This window comes from Agaricus bisporus, assembly GCF_000300575.1.
Source record: "Agaricus bisporus var. bisporus H97 unplaced genomic scaffold AGABI2scaffold_8, whole genome shotgun sequence".
Taxonomy (NCBI): domain Eukaryota; kingdom Fungi; phylum Basidiomycota; class Agaricomycetes; order Agaricales; family Agaricaceae; genus Agaricus; species Agaricus bisporus.
In genome coordinates, this window is record NW_006267371.1 from 260,563 (window position 1) to 283,346 (window position 22,784).

Here is a 22,784-nt window from a genome sequence, read left to right on the forward strand (position 1 = left end):
GGGGCCTTGACCTCAGCTAAACAGTTAGTCGAATCAAAGCGTTAGCTTTTCGAATTCACTAAGTTGCCAGTAGTAAGATAGTTTAAGAGACTAGCCGGGTTGACATCGCAGCTTATATCCAGGAGAGGTATAAGTTGGTAGCTTCTTTGGTTGCTGAGACGGAGTCAGTAGCTTTACCGGCGGGTTTAGCCATTGCAGCTCTTTCCTGAACACTATTGGTTGGCACTTAGCGCTGCGAACGCACGTAGCTAGAGTTCCAGAAGTTGGCCGGTGGTTTCACAACTACTAGCTAGAGAGTCCAGCCCCTTCCCTTGTCCGTTGATCGTCCTTCTTGCGCATATAAAACCTTTACATTGCATTATCTCCCCACAAAGTTGCATTACGAGCAGCAGCTATTGTGTTAGTGGTGTGGTTATTACATAGCTACGCCGTCTATTACATTCCTGCCTCTTTACCGGAGCACCTCTTGAGCCCCCTCACGTTCCCAGACGTACTGGGCGAGTTCGGAAGCCTCCTGGTCAATGGTGGAAGCTCAAACAACCAGACTTAGCTGGTAATGACTCTGACTCTGACGACAAAGCTGCTCTGCTGGCTGACTCTGAGTTCTGTGAAGTTGAGTTTGCTGGAGCCGTTTTGGGTGCTGATCCCCGGAGTAGTCGAGTTCTACTGTTAGGGCGACTGTGACTGTGATGTCACAGGTCACACCTAAACTCAAGAACTAAGGAGTATAGTGACAAAAGTTATATTAGGCATGAACCTAAGAGAACTCGACGGAGTCTTCTACAAGTTTCTACCTACTTTATATACCTAGACTACGGCGCACAGACCAACTACCCTAGGTAACTTATTTATATACTGACATGTGAAAAGAAGTACGTATGAGAAAGTAAACTAATTATACATTTGACATGAGAAAAGAAGAGTGGAGTAAGAAGTAAGTAAACAAAAGTAAATTGATCATAAAAACGTCAACAACACCAAATAAACCATAAAAGTGTCCACAAGTACAAACAACTCCTAAACAGGCATTCTACTCACACGAACCATCGATTCCCGAAGTAGTTACCCAACATCGCATCACATGGACATAGTATGAAGAACCCAGATAGTTCCCAATACCGAGCCCCCCATGCTGACCACCTCTGTATTACCCACACCTTTCCCTCCTCCGCGTCCCACATTGCTAACGTCATCCTTCCGCACTCCCTGCACTGGTGACCTGATAGGTCCCAACCCGCTGGTCTACTCTCCCTTCCTATTGCCGCCGCCGCCCTTCTCCATTGTACTTGCTCCGCATGGTTCGGAGGTAGAAAAGAAAAGATAAGATCAATGAGTTCAATGGGTAGATCTGTAGCTTGCGCCATTTTAGCAGTATGCCGATAGTTTAGCCTCCGTCGAACTGTAGCAGCAGAGGGAAATTATTATGTAATAAAATATGTGACAGATGTGACAGCGTGACGCCGTGACATTCTGGCAAGGTTCTAACAAGTGGAGTCAATTGATGGGGATAAATTCTTTACTGATGGTGGAAAATTTAATGAATTCCTTGAGCTGGTAAGGCGAAATTGAGTGTACTTGATTCTCATCATTGACAACCCAATACTCGTCCTCAGAGTATATCCATAAGCTTTGACTTCCCATCTCTCTTCTAACCGGCTTCCTAACGAAATTCCCAAGAAATCCTGCATGAGAAAACTTTGCTGAGTCAGGAACATGATGAGGGTGACCCGCGTCGTCCTTCCCCTTCACGATATCATATCCTTGGAAGACACACGGAACTTCGGGAACCATCTCGGGTTCAAGCCACCACCTGTACTGGTCTTGTTCTTTGTCACGTGGGTCGTCAACAACAGGACGAGCAGGTTGTGGGTCGTAAACAACTTCAGGAACCAAATGGAGATAGGTTTGAGGTGGTGGGGTGATGGTGATGACGCTGGCAGATCGGAGCGATGAAGTGGGGCGATTATAACTCAAGGCCAAATCCGGACACAACAGAACCGGATCAATCGTTCCATCACCATGCGAGTAGGCGAAATCAACAATATCACCGTTAGGAAATCCCAGGTAGTGGGAGTGATGACCATGTTCGTAGTTGTTGAACAGTGGCGAGTTGGTTGGAGGAACTATTCCAGTGGGAGAGAAGAGTTTGGAAGGCATAATACAAGTGGGGGGTGAGAATGCGACAGTAATTTCCCCCCCTTTTTCTCAACCGAGTCTTTTTATACTGTCGAAGGTTTCAATAGAACTCCATTTCCGAGATCACTTACCGTTTTCACTCCTTGAGCTTCAAGATATTCATTCAATGCATCGAGGTGGGAGATCTGTGCGTATGGAAGCCATGATCGATCGCCTGACTTCCAGAGTATCTCGAAAATGGTATGTTCCCCTTTTCCAGAATGATCTGTAATCTTTTCTACAGCCCATTCCCTAATACCGGACCCCGTTTGCTCGAATATTTGAGAATCTGATCTTCCCGGAAATAGTCGATCATCGTTAGGAATATGAATCTTCAATAAAGATGCGTGAAAAACATTATGTATACCCCTTCTTAATAGTTTCCGTGCTGTGGTATCTTAATCTGGTACGAGTTGTTACCAAAGTCCCATTCAACTAGATAAGGTCCGATATATTTCAGTGATAATTGTCGAGCAAACCCTTTAGGTATGCTCATATTCTTAGCTGAAATGTATGTGTAGTCTCCTTGTTGAAAGGGTGCCATTCTTCTTTTTCTATTGGCATCCCGAACCTGCTTGGTTCGGCTAGCAATTAACTTGTTGTGTGCTTTCATAATGGCAACTTTCATCTTTTTGGCAAATCTTTTTACGCCTGGATATGATGACGGCTCGTGCGAGTTCCATATCATAGTCCAGGGCAGTCTTCCTGTGTTCAAGAAGAACGGAGCGTATCCCGTGCTTTCGGATTTAGCTAAATTGATAGCAAATTCGATTCCAGGCAGTTTCTGAACCCAATCCCTTTGATTAGGTGACACGCACATCCAGATCATCTGTGTGATCGTTCTATTTGTGCGTTCAGTTGCACCATCTGTTTCGGGATGGTAGGCACTAGACATTCGAAGTTTGGTTCCTATTAATTTATGTAGTTCCTCCCAAAATGTGCTAGTGAACAGTGTATCTCTGTCACTAACAATCGATTTAGGTAGGCCATTATGTTTGTATACTTCAGCAAATATTAACTCGGCTACATCTTTCTATTTATATGTGGTCCGACTTGGCACTAAATGTACCATGGACGTCAGTAAATCAATAATCACAGTAATTGAGTCATAGGAACCGTTTCGATCTTTCAACACTGGTAACGGTCCCACGAAATCTATTCCAATAGTATCCCAGGGCCGAGTTGGAATGCTAAGCGGATTAAGAAATCTGTGTGGTTTTTGAGTCGACGGTTTACTTCGTCGACATACCATACAAGAATCACAGTATTTCATCACATCCTGACTCATAGACTTCCACCAGACCATAGCTCTGATGTAGGTGTATGTCTTTTTGAATCCTAAATGAGCTAGGATAGAATGAGCCTCTGTAATTATGAGTTCTCATATTTTCTGATTCTGATGCACTATATCTGGTATGCATAAGCGAAAGTTTCCGTCTATATTCATGTAAACAAGTTCATTCTCGACCTGATAATTCTTATAATTTTTTGGGGAGTTTAAGATCTCTTTGAAGTACGAGTCTTCCGAGTATCTTCCCCTTATCACTTCAGTTAACATATCATTGAGTACACCTTGGAACGAGTCCAGGGTGGATTCTGTTAAGCCAGCAGCTAACTGGCGCTAGTGGTGAGTTGGTAGAACTTACTGGATAAAGTGTAGAGAGTTTATAGAGAGCTTGCTTTGGATAGAACTTGAGTAGACGAGTAGAACTAGTGTTCGAATTGTTATTTAAGTAATGGAATGTGTACAGTATATATACTAAACTATCTAAGTGTTCCACACTAAAGTCCATAGAGCAATTACTCATAATTGCTCAGCTTACTCGTATAGCATCACAGAGTGGATGGGAGCGATGAGTGAGCGATGAGTCGCTCAAGAGTAAGGTGGATAGTGAGTATCCACATGCATGTATTAATAGGTATGAGCTTATGATAGCATCAATACTATTATTATTCAACACTCCTCCATGCTGAATGAGCGAGGAATTATTTACTCTAAGAATTCCATACCAAGAAGGGATCAGATATATTCGAACTTTGTTCGTTCAAGATTTTTCGTAAATATGTCTGCTGGGTTTTCTTCACCAGAGATATGGAAAAGAATGATTTTCTTTTCTTCAACATATTCTCGAACAACATGATATCAAATATCAATGTGTTTAGAGCGACGTTCCTGAACAGGATTAGAAGCCCAGAATATTGATCCTTCATTATCTGCATTTAGATAAGGTGATGGAAGATCGAAGCCGATCTCCTTGAGTAATTGGCTCATCCAAACAAGTTGTTTGGAGCAGTCGGATAGAGCCATATATTCAGCTTCCGTAGAAGATGAGGCGACTGTTTTTCGTTTACGACTAAGCCAGCTTACACAGCCTTTGGCTATCGTAACATAGTTACCGGTGACAGATTTCCGGTTTGTTGGATCTTGAGCCCAATCAGAGTCTGAATAGGCTACTAACGCTTTGTTGGAGGCGCCATGGAATTTAAGTCTATAGTGGCGAGAGCCAAGTAGGTATCTAAGAACATATAATCCTTGATCGTAATGTTCTTGAGCAGGGTTTGCACACTGTTGACTTAATTTGACCGTTGCGTAAGCAATGTCAGGTCTAGTACCGATCATTAGGTACATTAAAGATCCAACTATTTGTTGGTACTTCTGTCTAAAAGCGGGTGATGCTGATCCGTTAAACGGAACAAAGGTAAAACTGGATTTGAGTGGAGTCTTCGTCGGTTTAGACGTAACATCAAACTTCTCAAGAATTTTCTCAAGGTAATTTTCCTGATTGAGAAAGATTCTTCGGTTTTTCCTATCACATTGGATGTTGATTCCGAGAAACTCTTTTGTTTCTCCAAGATCTCGACATTCCCACTTGTTCATGATCTTGCGCTTAAGGTTTATAAATAGCGCAGTCTTTTTCCCGATTATGGCTATGTCATCAACGTAAACTAGTGCAATGATTAATTGCTTCGTTTGCGGATCACTGTAATAATATACACCAGCATCTGAAGAGCATCGCTTAAAGCCTAGGTCCTTCATTGACACAGTTAATTCGCGCCACCAGGCTAAGCCAGATTGTTTCAGGCCATATAGTGCTCGGTGTAATCTCCAGACTTTTTTGTTGTTGTCTTTTCTGAAGCCTTCAGGCTGTTCCATATAGATTTCTTCTTCTAACTTTCCGTATAGATATGCTGCTTTAACGTCAACACTTTCTATTTCCCAATCTTCGAGTGCGGCAACACCGAATATGAGACGGGCAGTCTCGTAGCGGACTACTGGAGAGAAAAGCTCATTGAAGTCAATACCTTCAATTTGAGAGAAACCCTTAGCAACAAGTCGGGCACGTTTTCGGCCATCAGACTTGATGTTAAAAACCCATCTATTTTTGACGGTTTTCCTTCCTTCTGGGAGATTGACAATTTCATATACTCCACGCTTCTTTAGAGCATTGAGTTCATCTATGCATGCTTCTATCCAGGCTTTTTGATCGTCCTGGGGAATATTGTCCAAGTCTTTGTAAGTGACCGGAGTAATTGCATTTGCCAATAGAAGGTTAATGAAATCCTTTCCCCCCTCACTTGCAAGGCGGTGCAGTTGCTGCTCCTCCGTTTCTGGAGTATTCGGCAAAGGGTTGCCGGTAGCAGGACGTGGTACTTCTGCATCCTGTCCTTTATTCCATCTAGGACCTCTGACTCGTTTAGGTAAAGGTATGGTTGGTCTTTGGTTTTCTTTGACCGTTGGTGGTCTTGGCCAATCATTAACCTTTTGCCTTTCAATATCTGTGGGATTTGAATGTTCACCATAGATATTATTGGGTCGGAGTGGAGGTTGCCGAGTGCGAGTAGATCTTCTTGGCGGAAATCCTTCCGGAAGAATTATCTCACATTCTGACCGTCGCCTTTCAGGCATTTTGCCTTTTTCGTTAGTTGGCGGTTGAATGTTACGACCTTAAAGCGAATGCTCAGGTTGCAGCGAAGGCAAAGACTTGAGGGCGAGTAAGGGGAAAAGCAAGTTGGTAAAGCGTAGGGAAATACAGAGAGTATCTACGCTTACTTATACTAAGACTATCTACCCGAGGTAACTAACTATAGAACGGGCTGAGTAACTATGACCGAGGTAGATGAGTAATGCTGAGAAGGAAAGTGTAAACTAGGAAGGAAGATGATCAATCATGAGAATAGAAGATTGATCATGGGAACTAAAAGATATAACAGGTATCATGAAGGATCAATCAAGGGAACAATAAGATAGAAATAGAATGACATATCCTGATGATAGAAATAGAACGGATAAGGTCCGCATCAGATAAGGATTAGATAAGATCAGATAAGATTTAGAATACTCGGATTTGCTTCACAATCATAACATTGAACTTCATCTTCTGATAGATCAGAAGGTGTATTCGGCGGAGGCGTGGGGCGAAAATGAACTTCTTTCTTTTGTCTCGGATCAAAGTCCTCATAAGAAAGATGATCATCGTCATCAGAAGCCTCTTCATTAGATGGAGATCTAGATCGAGGTGGCTCGGATCTAGGCGGAGTAGGGTTTGTTGGTCTCGGAGGGACATCAGGTTCATTTGAATCATATAGACTAGGGTCTAGATCAAATGATGGAACAGAACCTTGTTCTGAAGGTTCCGGAGCATTGTTGTCCGAATTGGACGTTAGATCGTCTGTTGACGTCTCAGGTTCTCTTGGAATGGCTATTCTACCTATTCCTCCATTTGGACATAAGGGGAAGATCCCTTCATCAAAGATTGCTGTGGGTGACACGAAGAGTGCACAATTATTTCTATGGCGTAGAAAAATGTAACCACTTTCTATATAGCCAATAAATGTCATGTACTCAGAACGAGGCGTAAGCTTGTTCTGTCGCTTTTCTTCAGGGATGAAGACGTAAGCCCCACTTCCAAATACCCTAAGATGATCAATCTTGGGCTTAATACCTTCGCGTAGTTCTGTCGGAGTTTTCCAATTTAACTGGCGCATCGGAGTTCGGTTGTAAACGTGTACAGCCGTTCTTATCGCAAATTCCCAATAGGAATCGGGTAAGCAAGCGTGTAAACGCATCGCTTGTGCCTTTTCTAATAGAGTGCGATTTAGCCGTTCTGCTCTTCCATTTTGTTGGTGAGCATATGGCGCCGTGGTTTCATGGATAATTCCTTTTTCCCTAAAGAAACGAGCTAATTCCTCTGACATATATTCTCCTCCATTATCAGTACAGAACCGCAAACACTTTGTGTTGCTCATGAGTTCTGTACCAGTGACAAAGTCTTTAATGGTTTGAGTTGCTTCAGATTTTTGTTTTAGAAGAAAAATCGAGCAGTTCGAAGAATAGTTGTCTAGAAATGTTATTACCCACTTGAATTTGTGGTATGATGTAATAGGCAATTCTAGTAATTCGGAGTGTGTTAACTCTGCGAGCTTCTTAGCTCTTTTGGGATTAGGGTAGAACGGCTTCTGGGTCTGTTTGCCAAGGGCACAGCCCGGACAGACAGTTCCCGTTCTAGAAGGTATTTCTACTTTTGGTTCGGTAGCTTTCGGTACTTTGTTAAGTGCAGTTTCCGAAATATGTCCGAATCTTTGATGCCAAGTGTCGTAAGTGATTAACCTTGCCGTTTTGTATGAAGTTTCTGCTATCTTCACTACTCGTGTTAACACGTAATGTAAACGGTCCTCTTGTGTTGGGATCCTCTGGGCTGTGAGGACAGGTAAATCATGCTTGTACATCATTGTGTATGCCGCCCGGCCAACCATCGTCCAATTATTACCCTCTGAGAAGAGGATAGGGGACAAGATGCGGCCCATTAATCCTTTGACGTATTTAACGTTTGGGATTGTAGTTCTCTTTTTCAGAGTGTCACCAGTATCTTCATCAGTTACCTCGTGCTCGATCATGACTGAACCATAAGCAGTGATGTAAAGGGTCTTTCCTGCTTCGGCAGTTCCCATTGATCCGAAGTCGCCGACATCGTACTCGATAAAGTCATCAAGGTCGTTTGTGAAGTGACCTGATGCTCCCGAATCGAGGAGCCATCTGATTGGGTAATTTTCATTTACAGGAATTATTCCGCATGTTTCACACGGCTTGCCAGAGCAATGATGACTTTCTAAACTTATGCTTTTTTGTGATTGGCCATCACCTTCTTCCTCAGATATAGAAGCAAAGCAAAAAGTATTATTATTATCTACAGCCGGAGTTCTACAAATATCTCTTCCTACATTTGAATTGTAGGGGACATTTCCAGTCTGGATAAAATTAGCTGTTAAGTCATCAAGATTAGATCGAGGTACGCATGTAAATGGCAAAATCATCTCGGTCTGATCAGCATCAGATCCGCCCAGGGATATGGTCTCCGGATCGAACGATGTTGGGGCATCTTCGGAAATAGTCTTGGAGACTGCGTCGTCCATTTCCATTTCAGAGGTCCGCTTCGACTCTCCTGTTGCGAAGTGTGCCCGGAATATTTCGTTCATATGCCGGTACTCGTCTTGGACCTCTTGCTGCCTCAGGAAAGCTTCTCGTCTTTCCCCCTTGGGGATAGTAGAAGTTTCTCCATCGTTCCTGAACGCTGTCATAAGATTCTGCTCCTGCTCGTCCTTTTTGAGCTCCTTGGTGAGCTCGATGCGGAGGAGCTTCCGACGGAGTTGTTCGTCGGTGAGCGGGATGAGGCCGAGATTTTCTCGGTTCTTCAGGCGTTCGTCGTACTGGAGTACGGCGCGGAGTTTGGCAGTTTCGAACCAGCCCGGGGTGAGGCGTTTGTAGGGTCTAGGGCGTGGATCATGAGAAATCCGTGTTAATAGTGATCGTTCTCCTACATGTTGAGCAGGGACATCTCGAACGACACTGGCGGAGGCGAACATGGTCGCGTCCTGTGCAGTATAGTCAATACATTGAGCTGTATTTCTATTGGAAACTTCATTCACCTGTTGGTGGTTTTTCTTCCCACGTCGATTCTTCTTTGGGGGCGGACCACTTCGCTGTTGTTGTTGTTGCTGCCCTTGCGGGCGCATCTGCGATTGGTTTTTGGTGAGGGCCATTGTTATATGGCCTCTGCTGCTGCTGCTGCTGCCCTTTATATGGTCGCCAAGCAGGCTTTTGATTGCCTTGTTTGACGCCAGAGAATCGATGCGCTTGGGAATTATTAGCAGTCTGACGCTGATTGTATTCTTGAAGAATAGCGGAGCGGACTGCATGAAAGGTGACATCTTTGACGTCACCCTTAGCGGCAAGGAATGAAGAAGCAATTTTCCATTGCTCAGGAATTGATCCGAGCAGCGTCATTGCTTGAACGAGAGGTGGAATCTCGACATTATTACTAGTCAGCTGACTATAGATCTGCTCCAATTGGGCGATCTCAGCTGAGGGTTCTTTAGCACCCGAGATACGGAAATTCCCGGTTTGTTGAAACATGGAGTAGATAGCCGATGGACCAGCTATACCATAAGTGTCCTTGAGCATCTTCCAGAGATCGTGAGCGTTCTCAAACCTAATGGGGATGAGACCGTTGGTGGTACGAGCATTGATCATGGCTATAGCGGTTCTGGAAAGACGTTCTCTTTCCTTCCTAGCGTTATCAATGACTTTGTTTTCATCGATCTGCTCCTGGGTGAGAGAGATTGTAGTAGTACCATCTGCTGCTCTGCCAGGGATGTTCCTTAATCAAATTGACCATTTGTTTTCACAAACGTCAAGGCCACTGAAAGGGAATCCTTCTGCGGGGAGTAATGTCAAAATATCGGACATCACGTTCCTCCAGGTAGTATAGTTTTCTGCACTGGTAAGCATTGCAACCGAAGGAAGAAGTGCCATAACGTGAGACATTGTTGATTGGATCTGTATTGAAGATCAATCAGCACACTGTAGAAACTCGTTTCCAGTGAATGAGTCAAAGTTAAAAGGTTTCTTCCGCCTGTAAATAGGTGAAGTGACTGGAACAGTGATCAACCAAAAGGTTGAGAGATCTGGGCATAGTCTCTTTCACTTTATAGATCCAGGTTACAGATCAACCCTCTCGAACCAGTGCAACGTCTGCACATAGTGAGTAGGCGATTGGGGCCCATAACCTGTTAAGCCAGCAGCTAACTGGCGCTAGTGGTGAGTTGGTAGAACTTACTGGATAAAGTGTAGAGAGTTTATAGAGAGCTTGCTTTGGATAGAACTTGAGTAGACGAGTAGAACTAGTGTTCGAATTGTTATTTAAGTAATGGAATGTGTACAGTATATATACTAAACTATCTAAGTGTTCCACACTAAAGTCCATAGAGCAATTACTCATAATTGCTCAGCTTACTCGTATAGCATCACAGAGTGGATGGGAGCGATGAGTGAGCGATGAGTCGCTCAAGAGTAAGGTGGATAGTGAGTATCCACATGCATGTATTAATAGGTATGAGCTTATGATAACATCAATACTATTATTATTCAACAGATTCTTCATTATCTTCCACTTTATTATTTACCTCATTTCTAACATCTTCTGTGTGAGAATCTGACCTTGTTGATTCTCGGTTCCCTACTTCGGGTCTTTCTTCCATGTTCTCGACTGTTGTATTTTGCTCAGTCGTTTGTTCTTTCCTTGCTGGCAATCTGATGACCAGTTTTTCATTTTTTTTGTTCCTACTTTCCTCCTCACGCCCTCCAGCCTTTCTGCGTGGTGCACGAAAGGTTATCCTGTTCTTCATTTGTTTTGCAAACTGACGACTCGTCTCCAGCCTGTCCGTCAACAAGTCACGAACTCTTGCCACTTACATAGCGGCGCCAGTCAACAAGGGAACCGACACCCAAACGAGGCCAGAAATAACTTCAATCGGTGTTTTCAAGTCTCGATCACGATCAACATCATATTTGACGTATTCGCTCGGCGCCCTCACAATACTGGGTCCCTCGTTGGAATAGAGACGAGATAGAGCGTCGCTGAGAATGTTTTCAGTCCCAGGTACATAGATTACTTTGAAATCGAACATTCCAATCATTTCTAACCACCTTGCACGTCTACCAGACAGATCCTTCTGATTCAACAGTGTTACTAGGCCTTTGTGGTCTGTGAACCACCGAAAGTGAGTCCCCAGCAGTATATCTCAATATCTCATCATCAATTCAACTCCTGCTAGCATCTCTATCTCACGCACCGGGTAATTCTGTTGGCTTGAACCCGAGATGGTTCCCGAAGTTCCGTGTGTCTTCCAAGGATATGATATCATGAAGGGGAAGGACGACGCAGGTCACCCTCATCATGTTCCTGACCCGGCAAAGTTTTCTCATGCAGGATTTCTTGGGAATTATGTTAGGAAGCCGGTTAGGAGAGAGATGGGAAGTCAAAGCTTATGGATATACTCTGAGGACGAGTATTGGGTTGTCGATGACCGCCTTACCAGCTCAAGGAATTCATTGAATTTTCCACCATCATTAGTAAAGAATTTATCCCCATCAATTGACTCCACTGTCTTGTCGAACCTGTCGGTTATCGCTTTGTCACTAACATCATCAAAACCGACCCTACCATTGGCATCAAACTTGCCCTAACTGATGATGACGGATTAATTCATTGTGCCTCTGCATCAGCAAAAAGTCACACAACTTATACAAACTTATGAAAAAGTTGCCTTATGCTTGCCTTATAAAGACCAACTTAAGGCACATAAGTCTCCAAAATAGCATAAGTTCATAATTTTTCATAAGCCAGACAAGAAGTTTACACATAAGTCACACATTAGTTCATAAGTTTATCATAAATCCATAAGTTGGATACAAAAAAAGCATAAGCACAGGACATTTCATAAGTCAGACCAAAGGTTAAATCACAAGTCAGACAAAATTTACTGACAAGTCAAACAGTATCTCATAAGTGAAACATAGGCTCATAAGTCAGATAACAAGGCAAGAATCATTGCATTATAAGAACATTATGCTGTATGTCAAGTTCTACTGCTCATAAAATTCCGGAAAAATCACGACAAATCTTAGAATATTAAAAGAACAAGAGTTTATATGTATGTTTTTATCGGAAAACATACCCGTTATGGAGATATCAAGATTCCATCATGGGTGGGCATCAGCAAAACGGCTAACTACTTTTCACCACTTTTTTAACTTTTCCTACTTTTCAAAAGTAGAAAAAGAAAAACCTCAGACAAGTCTGAGTTACTTGCCACAAGTATTTTCGTCTACTTAAAATGTACTTATAGCATTACTTTTCGTACTTTGAAAAAGTTGGACTTACTTGTGGGAGTAATCCCCACATGTCGCAACAAATCATCTTTACGACTATGCAACTACTAAAATGTTGTCCGAAAAAAGTCTGGAAAACGGAGATCAAGAATCATAATTGAATGAAGCAATAGCCATGAAATGTGCTGTTGAAGCACTGAAGCCGAACGATACTAAAAGAATTGAGAAGGCGAAAAACAAAGACAAAGCAATCTGATATATGAAGATAAAAAAATCCACGTGCACTTGCAGCTTGGAATTGGAAGAAATCTAAGGTGATACGTGTAAGCGAGAAATGTGAATGAAAACAAATCAACTTACCAAAACTCGGGGTCAGACTCAATAGCCTGAATGTCTTTCAATCGAGAAGGTCCCACTCCCTCCTCAGCCCCTGACCTCCGCTTCGACACACCACTCTGCTCGCGGATAACATCTACTGCTTTCCTAGCATCTGACATAACTACCTGCATCTTTCCATCGTCAACTAGCCACACATCATGGCAGTGCTGATCACTCCATGATTCACACTGTTTCCTTCCAAAATTTGTTGCCTTTGTCACTTTACCGTTCGGTCCGACAGCTTTCACGATGCCACCACTTCTTAAATTCTTTGATTTTGCCTCGTAATATGATTCATAGGTTATATAGCCCTTTTCCCAGAGCTCAAGAGCACGGTGGACCTAGAAATGATGAAAATTTGCATTTGGAAGTCATAATAAAACCATACCGCGACAGCTGACAATGCCAGTGCAGCTTTAGGAAAATCTTCATCCTCAATTAATCCCGGCACATAGATTGTGTTCTCGGTGTCGATGATATGCTGCACAAATGTGTAAATCACGAGTGGTCCTCGGTAGCGGCCGTTTCTCTGAAGCTGACCAAGGAAATATGTTAGAAAGGTGTCTCGAAAGTAAAATACCAAGAATTACTCACCTTTTTCACTCCATTTTCTAAAATATCACGAGTTCGGAAGTAAACATATCTTTGACAGAACAGGAGGTCCATTGCAGCTTGCTTGCGTAGCTCAGTAGTGTAAAGCTTTTGTGAATCGAAAAAATCATTGACAACGGCAAGAGCAGTTGATCCAATCGAGTTACGCCATTCAGTTACACGTTGAGTAACCTTGAACAAGCAATTGAGAAGATGGATCGCATCCAAAAGAAAAGAAGACTCACCACAGAGTACACCTCAGATCCCACAACATGGACTACTCGCGAACCTCCAGCAGGTTTCTCACCACTATAAACACGGTTCCAAATAAGTTGCAATGCCGCTATAGTTTCCTTCTCATCTAACACCCATATCTCATCTCGCATACCTCCTACATACTTGATGAATGTCGGTAGAAAGTAGTTTGACCATCTATTCTGCTCAAGGGTGCCACATGGTAGGTTTGAGTTTCGTGGGGCTGCTATGATTTCGGACTTGACTTTGAGAGAGGCCTGTGAATCCAAAAGTGAGATTATGACGAGTCTACAAAGAATAGACACTTACTTTACTTTGTTTTGCAGCTGCTCGAGGACGGACAGGACTAGTGATAGCAGCCGTCTTTTCTGCTGTATCATCTTCATCTTGAAGCCCACCGTACAATGTGGAAGGGACGTCTTGCGCCTTAAGTTCTGCATCTGATGCCGAATTATTCCCTCCACAATTCTTGATACGAGATGCAGTCCGAGACTTGCGTTTTGGTCTGGGAGGGGAGTCCAAATCTGATGATAACTCCGCTAGATGAGACTTTGCACCTGCTATGAGCCTCGCCTTCGATGGTTTTTGAGCCTGACGGGGGTTGACATAACCTAAACTATAGTCGGAGTCCTCGTTACTTTCATCTGCATGAACTCTCTGGTGACGAGGCAGCTTGGAGGTGATGATTGGTGGCGGTAAAGCGTGATTGGAATTGTGTTTGTCCTTGCGATGGTTTTTTGAAGCATGAGCTGCCGTGGTAGCACATTTCCGTGATGGGGGTGGGAGGTTGGACTCAGCATCTGAGCTCAACTCCATTGCTTCATCTTGTTTATGAGGTGGTGACAATGGTGGTGGAATATCGGAGGGATAGTCAGAGCCCGAGTCAAGCTCTTCAATCTAACGCTTTTTGCCATGTGAAGTGCCTTTGGATTGTGATTTTCGAAGTGGCGGGGGAAGGCTGTGGATCGGTTCCACCACTGTAGTGCAAGATCTAATGGATTTTGCGACCTTGACTGGTTCATTTGAGGTTGTTATCGATGTGACTGAGCGAGACTTGGAAACTCTTTGCTTCTTAGCAGGAGGCGCCGGTAAGCCCTGAGCCCAAACTTGCACGCTATTTGTGAGGTTCTTTTTGGTTGTGGGCGTATCAAATCTATGGTTATGAAAGAAGAGAGTTGTCTCATTAACGAGTAGGGAAGGGGAATGGGACAACATGTTACTCACAGTGAGTCATCAGGCTGCTCATAAGAAAAGATTGTTGATCAGAAGACCTCTGACACGTTCTGATGAGGACTTGGCTTACCAAAACTGGCGACTCCTTTGATCCCGTAGTTTGGCAGCGTGATTGAACTTGCGCATGGAGGCTAGACTTGTTTTTCCTTTTCTTCCTGTCACCAGCTTGATTCATTTTTTTCCCGGGCGTTTTGACCGGCACAGCAGCACTGTCCTCAAAAGCTTCCTCCTCCTCACTTGATACCGCCATGGATGCATCTTTCGCTACAGGTGCAACTTTGGGAGACGGCTTTTCTCCCTGATACCTGAGTCCCGCTTCGTTATCTGTAACAGTTATTGTTATTATTGAAAGGATACTCGGAGGAACATCACTTACGCACGGCTTGCTCTATGGCCATTTTCAAGGTAATCGAGTCAGATTGGCCAGGTTCAGAACCTACGCTAGCTATAGCAGGGGTATCCTTGTTCTCTCTCGCTGTTATGTTGGTCAGTGTCAAGATTTACTATTCGTGTTGACTAAGGAACTTACCAACTGTCACTTGAGGCCCAGGTTCTGGTAAAAGCACTGGCATTTCCAGCGTAAGTGGCTCTACCATTTAACCATGAGACAATGATAGTAAGATGAGCTTTTACTACTAACCTTGCTGTTGTCCTCGTCGACGTGGGTGAGCATCTTTAGCTTTCTTTGACTCCTTTACCAGCTTATCCTCAATCTCAGCAACGTGAACTGCTTTTTTTGTTTGGGCAACCTCTGTATCTTCGATGTGAGGCGTTGCTCTGGACCTCGACACTTGTTGCTGAGATTTGGATGATGCTTTTGCTGAGGTCGCTGGTTTTTTTCCTTTCTTTGGTTGAGAAGTGGCAGCAATGGTAGCTGGAGTTGTAGTCGGAGCAGCTTCAGTGCTTTCCTGTGTCTTTGTTGTATTTCGCAAGCTTCGACGAGGCATAACTATTATAGATGGAGGAGAGGAGTAGTAGTTGACGTGGCATGCATGCTAATGGGCTGAGCTTCAGAGGTGCTCACCCAGTACTTTCAATAAGTTTGGTAATTTGTTTGTCTGCTTGTTTTTCTACGTCAGCTTCCTGTGCTACCTCGAAGCAAAACATCATCCCTACTATCCACACCGTCCAAATCGCTATCACCGTTCCTGCTATGCACACGCTTGCTGAAGAAGAAGCATTTTTGACGCAACAATACAATGCATTGAAGTGCTATTACCCAAATTGTAGCTTCGTTGGTCACTCAAAGTTGGGTCTGAAAAGACACCACTCTTCCGAACATCCGATGTGGAATCCTAATGCTAAGGACAGTAAGTCATTGAGGGCGTTAACATATATACCAATGTTGATGCAACATCATAGATGCACTACCAGGATTCTGTGAGGTTGACTCTGAAGATTTGTTGTTACAGGAGGAACATTCCTTCAGTCAAGACTCTCATTCCCCTCCACCCACCTCCGAAAACAATGTTTCTGCATCCAAAGGTCCATCATCACCAGAGCAATGCCCCCCAAGTGTGGGCTCCTCTTCCCCTCTCCCTGCTCAGACCGTTGATTTGGGTCCCAGCACTTCAGCTGAGACCATCCTAAGCGAAGGATGCCATGAATATGTAAGCCCTTCACTTCATATTGCGACCGTAGTGAGTCTCACTCGAGTTTCTTACTATCGAAGCCATCAGTTGAGAACCCAAGTGCTGTAGCGTCAGCCAGGAGCCGATCCCTCACACCGTCAGATATCATATCATCAAAATCGGGGGACAGTGAAGCTCCTGCTCCCTTCATTTTATGCCCAATCATCAAGGGAACAGATAGCAAGAGGACTAATGGGTTCTCGTACAAAGATTCCAGTTTGTTTCGCAAGTTTCATCCTTGCATCAATGGTAATTGTGAAAATAAAACGACTCATATTGTAATTGATGATGCTTTAGGTCGTCCTTGTGATCCAGCAGGAAACGAAGTAGATGAAACCAACCTGGGCTCATGGCTGCCACCCTTTCATTCTGAACACCCAGCTTCAAATATTGAGTCAGAGGATTGGAAGCCCTTCGAGTCAAAGACGCAATTTGAGCTTGCCGAGTTCTTGTACGCCAAATGCCAGATGTCGGAGGGAAATGTTGATGAATTATTTCACATTTGGAACAAGTCGGGGTTTGGGACTGCGCCTTTTTCGTCTCATCAAGAACTATTCAATGCAATTGACTCGGTTGAGGTGGGAGATATTCCATGGCAAAGCTTTTCAGTTCAGTACCGTGATGAGAATGACGATGAATCAGGAGACGATGACGGAGGTTCCGATCGGCCACAGTGGATGATAGATCAACATGAAGTCTTTTATCGTGATCCTCGCCTTGTTGTTAGGCGAATGCTCTCGAACCCGGACTTTTGTAAGGAGATGGATTATTCACCATACCGAGAATATAATAAGGATGACGATCGTGAGTATCACAATCTCATGAGTGCGAACTGGGCTTGGGAACAAGCTGTGCGTATATCTTTTGATTTTGGAAACTTTTTTGTTAATCTTGGCTCATAAAGAATACAATTTCCAAATATCCAAATGCCGATGGTTCGATGCTTGTACCTATTATATGTGGAAGTGACAAGACTACCGTTACCGTTGCCACGGGTCAAGCAGAGTATTATCTGCTCTACTTGTCCATAGGAAATCTTCATAACAATGTACGACAAGCTCACCGAGGAGGATTGGTGTTGATTGCGTTTCTTGCAATCGCAAAAAGTAAGTATTTTGTTAATTCACTATCTGAGTCAATCAAACAATATTTTATTCTCTTTCAGCTGATAAAAAACATGGCAATAGCGTGGCTTTCCGCCGCTTCCGCCGACAGTTATTTCATACATCACTGTCTCATATTTTCTCATCTCTTCGACCTGGGATGACTGTACCTGAGGTTGTTTTATGCGCTGATAAGAAGTATCGTCGGGCAATTTATAGTCTTGGGCCATATATTGCAGATTATCCAGAGCAAGTTCTTATAGCTGGCATTGTTCAGAACTGGTGTGCAAGGTGCGAGTATTTGTTACAAGCTGAATAAAATACTTATCACTGATGGCAATTAAGGTGTACTGCCCACAAAGACAATTTGGAGGATCTAGGTATAGATCATACCAAAGAATACCTTTCTGCTCTTCGGGACGTTCTTGATCTTGGTGAGTTGTGGAGCGAATATGGATTTGTGGGAGATCTTGAGGTGAGTTATGATTCATTTTTTTGCTGAACCTTTCCAATCCAACTATTTTATCAAAGCCATTTACAGATGACTTTCCTCGTGCTAATGTCTATGAGTTACTTTCCCCTGATCTACTCCACCAACTCATAAAAGGCACTTTCAAAGATCATTTGGTGGAATGGATATGTATATATATAAAGCAAAAGCATTCTGGAGCAGAAGCATTGGCGATAATGACCGATATTGACCGACGGTGAGCCATTTTCCAATTTGTATGACGTTTTAGATAAATATTTTCAAAGAATTGCATTAGTTCCACCATTCGGAGGATTACGTAGATTTCCGCAGGGGAGAGGCTTCAAACAATGGACAGGTGATGACTCAAAGGCTTTAATGAAGGTATATATATATATATTTTGACTTTCTATTCTAATTCAATCATCTATAACTTTCAGGTATATCTTCCAGCAATCAAGGGATATGTCCCAAACAAGATGCTTCGAGCTGTTCGCTATTTCCTTGAGTTTTGTTATCTTGCCCGCCGAGATACAATAACTGAGGAAACACTCAAAGAATTGGAAAATGCACTCCAACAATTCCAATTATATCGACAGATTTTTCAGGATGAAGGCGTAAGAGCAGGAGGATTTTCCTTGCCCTGACAACATTCAATGAACCACTATCCGGATATGATTCGTTTGTTTGGGGCTCCTAATGGTCTTTGTTCTTCCATTACAGAAGCAAAACATATCAAAGTGGTAAAAGAACCTTGGCGTCGTAGCAATCGCAATAAGCCTCTCAAGCAGATGCTACTTACCAACCAGCATCTTGACAAATTAGCTGCTGCTCGAGTTCACTTCACAAACCGTGGAATGCTTGATCCTGCTAAGCTCAATAAATCTCTGAAAACTATTGGTACGTTTTGCTTAAAATTTTTTTTACTTGACTTAATCCAATTTTCCAGAGCGTATGCAAAAACAATATAACAATAGTGAAAAAAAGACAAGTGAAAAGGGTCCCTTTGATGTTGTCAATGACCCTGATGTGCTTGCTCATATTGAACTCAGCACAAAAGCATGTAAGTCTTGATAACGTTTCAAGTGCAACTAATATTGATATCGATGTTATAATTTAAAATTTCTTTCAGATCATAAAGCATCGGTAAAAGAAATTGCCGAATATGCTAAACAGCCACAGCTACCTGAGCTTCTTTCCGGCTTTCTCTATGACCAGCTTAATGGCAGTACATCAGCTAGTTCCGATTCCGATGCTAAACCACCTTTTCCTGTTTTCAAACGACCCATATCTCTTCATCGTTCTGCAACTTCCATTTTTTTTGCTCCAAGTGATCCCTGTGGTATTCAAGGAATGCGAAAGGAATGGATTCAAGCAACATGGTCATGGAGGGGAGGTGGATCTCGCCAAGATTGTGTTCTTGTGGACACTGAAGATATTGGGGGCGAGCCTTTGCATGGCTATGCTATCGCTCGCGTTCTTTTGTTTTTCTCATTTACTTACGGAGATCAAGTCTTTCCATGCGCTCTTATCTGGTGGTATACATTTACCACCAGCGAAAGAGATAAAGATACAGGAATGTGGCTGGTTGAGCGTGCATTCAAAGGGGAGGATTTGAATACCCCAGACCTTGCAGTACTTCATATCGACAGTATCTTCCGTTCTGTTCATCTGCTACCATGTTTTCTCAAAGAACCCGTACCTCGAGGCCTTACTTACGAAGAATCTTTGGATTACTATTATCTTTTTTATGTAAATAAGTTTTCTGATCATCATTCCTTTGAAATTCTGTAGACATATGATTGTCGCAACATACATAACAACTGCTAATTTGCTCGAGCTGCCAGGAGGGACACCTTACCGAGAAGCTACTGAAACAACTACGGTGCACAAGAATTAGATAATCTACTTATGATGTTTTGGCAGCCTCCTTTTGCGCTGCAATGCGAGCCGACCTTCGCAAATTTGACACAAATTCAATGACTTCGTTTTCATCATCATCAGCATTGGAAGCATGTATTTGCAAAGCTTCCTTGTCGCGTACTTCTTCAGTGATCAAGCCTTGGCGATATTTCTCAATCACTCCAGGCAAGCGAGATGACATTACAAATGCTAATCCTCGTTGGTGGTACTCCTTCGCAGTGTCAGAATCATTGACAAGAGCAAGGCTTGTAGCATGCCAATCCATTGGTTTCCACGCAATAACAGTGTTGGCAGCAGCTCGAACACGAATGCCATGTGTCGCCAAAAAGAAGTGACCTCCAGCATCAACAGAAACTGCAGCTGGGTCAAAAGATCTCGATGTGGTGAAAGCGACGGCCCACTTATGAGGTTGATTCTCTCGATGGACATGTCTATAATGAAAATACTGTTAAACGACACTATTAAATTAAAAAAGGTTGCTTCCCTGAACTCACCTTGCATAATTGGACGCCATAACACCAGCTGGGGGAGCGAGATGGGCTTTACAAAACTTCCAATGTTCGCCTCCGATACTCAATGTAAATTCACCCGTCCCATCATCATTAATTGGCATGCGGCCATGGCCGTCCATCCGCATATCGGGTCCAGCTGTTTTCATGAACTCCTCAATGTCGCTAATAATATCATCAGGAAGAATGGTACGGCAAAGATTCCAGAACATCGCGAATGCACAACTTGCATTGTAATCGTTTTTCAAGTGTTCGTCTTCATCTTTTGCACGCACTCGAATGTTTTTCACCCAATCGAGTTGAGATGCACTTCGAGAACCAGCTGACATTCCCATTTGGGAGAGATGTCCTGGATCTTCTTTCTATACATGTCTAATGAGTTTCAATCACACGCCAATACATGTAAACGCCGCACCCGTATGTGATTCCTTGTTTCGACAATCGTGCAAATGGTTGCGTCAACAAAATCAACAAGTTCCTGAACGGGACATGCGTTCCGGATGACTACCATAACCATATCATTTTCATCAAAAAATATGCCACTCTCCTCTTCGCATACATCATGCTGAAGTTTGCTCACATCGAGAGTTTGAACAAACTTGCGTGCAATACGGCGATCAGCAAGAGTCCGGCGGAATAGGAAAGATGTGTTGCGATCGTAGATAGCTTCAGATTCGCAGATGAAAAGATTGGGAGAAGGATATTCTTGCTCGGTTGGAAAGCGTGCGTAAACGTGACTGGGAATAGACCGAAGGAAAGAATCTTTGTCAAATGAAATAGGATTAAGGCGACCTGCTGATATGGTGTCTCGTTTTCGTGCACGAATACCTCGAAGATGCTCTTTTCGAGTTCGGATCGCATTTCGAATTCCAGGCTTGAGTTGAAGCTGGCCATCCTCACTTTGAGCCCATGACATGAAATCACGAAAAAGCTAGTGCAAAAATTGCGGATTGTAAGTCTGCTCTGAGAAAAGCAAAAGCAATATTTACAGCCGACGGTTGAGGTTTCCACACTTTCCATCCCTTCCACTCATGTTTGAAAATGATATTCGCCACCTTTATTTGATCCTCCCCGATAAGGCACAAACGGATAGCAGCGCATAGTTCAGCGTCGTTTTGCAGCAAATCGGAGCCATAAAAATGAAATCGGTCTGTTGGAGCCTTCTTGGCCAATATCGGAATGGTGCCATCCAGTGGCATCCTGCGCTGATGACGGCAGAGTGAAAGATGCGAAAAGGTGGCTGGGTGCCCATCATGTGTCATTGCGCTTACATGTCATGTGATCATGTTTGGCTTTCATTTTTTTTTCGAAAACTTCGCCTCTGCTCTCCCACTGCATCATCCTGGCCTGCCCGCGAGAGGAGAGGTTTGGCCTGTGGAAGCAAAGTTCGAGTAGCAGCTTGGTTGGCTCTTTGTAGAAGCTGGCACGGAAAAAGAAAAAGCGAGAAGGATTGCCGACTATTATGATGCCTTGTCTACCTGGCCTGTTATACTTATTGATTACTTATTGCGCATCAGTGTCCTTGTCCTACTTTTTTTACTTGTATACTTGTATGGGATGTAGCACTTGTGCAGAAACTCAACAAGTAAATTTTCAAGTAGACGAAAATTCTTTTTCTACTTTTCGTACTTTTTCCATAAATAAGTACGAAAAATAGTTGCAAGTAGTTAGCCGTTTTGCTGATGGGGGGAGTCATTGTTAACTGCAGATAGACTCGTCGTAGAGCCTGCTCTACTAACCAGAAAATTCTGGAGAAATCACGACAAATCATAGAATATTAAAAGAACATAAGTTTATATGTATGCCTTTGTCGGAAAACATACCAGTTATGGAGATACAGAAAAACATAACAAGAATGCCATGTTTTCTACTGGTTACTGTGCCGATTATGATGATTGAAGAGTGTAAGTATATGTATTCAAGGTCCAGAAATTCGAATCTGGTTTTAGATTTATTATCCGATCAATATTGGAGGAGCTACAGCGTAATCTTGTGTTTATCATATGTTAAATGTGCAATATCTCAATAGGCTTTCATCTAACAAAAGATCTAACGACATATTCGGACTCCCCGACCTCGAAGCTATAGGAATACACTTTTAGATTATTAAAATCCATGCAGAAATGACCCGAAAATATCTCCTACCTATGATTTGAGGAACTTTGACTCGAAAATCCCAAGTCCAGCAGTCATGTGACATCATGTGACATGTTGAACTTCTGTTTCGAGCACAACATTGATCCTTCCTCATCACCACCATCATTCCTCCCCTCCCCTCCCTCCCCTTCCCTCCTCGTTGCTCTCCTAGGCTTATATTCAAGTGAGTAACTTTCCTTCCCTTCCCTAGCT

At 43.2% G+C, this 22,784-nt stretch overlaps 5 protein-coding genes across 5 annotated transcripts; 1 reads left to right on the forward strand and 4 right to left on the reverse strand.

Moving 5' to 3' along the window:
* Positions 1-1,494: 1,494 nt before the first annotated feature.
* Positions 1,495-2,157, reverse strand: AGABI2DRAFT_119917 (hypothetical protein; the record flags this gene model as incomplete). The annotated part of the gene is made up of 1 exon (XM_006463029.1): positions 1,495-2,157. One exon carries the CDS (start codon positions 2,155-2,157, stop codon positions 1,495-1,497), a length of 663 nt encoding a protein of 220 aa, XP_006463092.1.
* Positions 2,158-2,219: 62 nt separating this feature from the next.
* On the reverse strand, positions 2,220-2,555 carry AGABI2DRAFT_73954 (hypothetical protein; the record flags this gene model as incomplete). The annotated part of the gene is made up of 1 exon (XM_006463030.1): positions 2,220-2,555. A coding segment is annotated over one exon (336 nt), but the record flags the coding sequence as incomplete, so codon positions are not given.
* Positions 2,556-9,091: 6,536 nt separating this feature from the next.
* On the reverse strand, positions 9,092-15,747 carry AGABI2DRAFT_119920 (hypothetical protein; the record flags this gene model as incomplete). Its single annotated transcript, XM_006463031.1, has 13 exons — positions 9,092-9,815; positions 10,925-11,089; positions 12,704-13,062; positions 13,110-13,256; positions 13,316-13,504; positions 13,558-13,824; positions 13,877-14,464; positions 14,576-14,720; positions 14,792-14,805; positions 14,871-15,124; positions 15,177-15,275; positions 15,330-15,389; positions 15,441-15,747. The coding sequence occupies 13 exons, from the start codon at positions 15,745-15,747 to the stop codon at positions 9,092-9,094; spliced, it is 3,318 nt and encodes a 1,105-aa protein (XP_006463094.1).
* Positions 15,748-15,953: 206 nt separating this feature from the next.
* Positions 15,954-19,797, forward strand: AGABI2DRAFT_119921 (hypothetical protein; the record flags this gene model as incomplete). The annotated part of the gene is made up of 13 exons (XM_006463032.1): positions 15,954-16,110; positions 16,163-16,410; positions 16,473-16,680; positions 16,729-17,282; positions 17,336-17,537; positions 17,597-17,825; positions 17,880-18,009; positions 18,066-18,241; positions 18,291-18,387; positions 18,444-18,620; positions 18,813-18,903; positions 18,953-19,066; positions 19,136-19,797. The coding sequence occupies 13 exons, from the start codon at positions 15,954-15,956 to the stop codon at positions 19,795-19,797; spliced, it is 3,045 nt and encodes a 1,014-aa protein (XP_006463095.1).
* A 286-nt stretch (positions 19,798-20,083) lies between these two features.
* AGABI2DRAFT_53342 (hypothetical protein) lies at positions 20,084-21,030 on the reverse strand (the record flags this gene model as incomplete). The annotated part of the gene is made up of 3 exons (XM_006463033.1): positions 20,084-20,357; positions 20,421-20,797; positions 20,851-21,030. Coding segments are annotated over 3 exons (831 nt in total), but the record flags the coding sequence as incomplete, so codon positions are not given.
* Between the last annotated feature and the right edge of the window lie 1,754 nt (positions 21,031-22,784).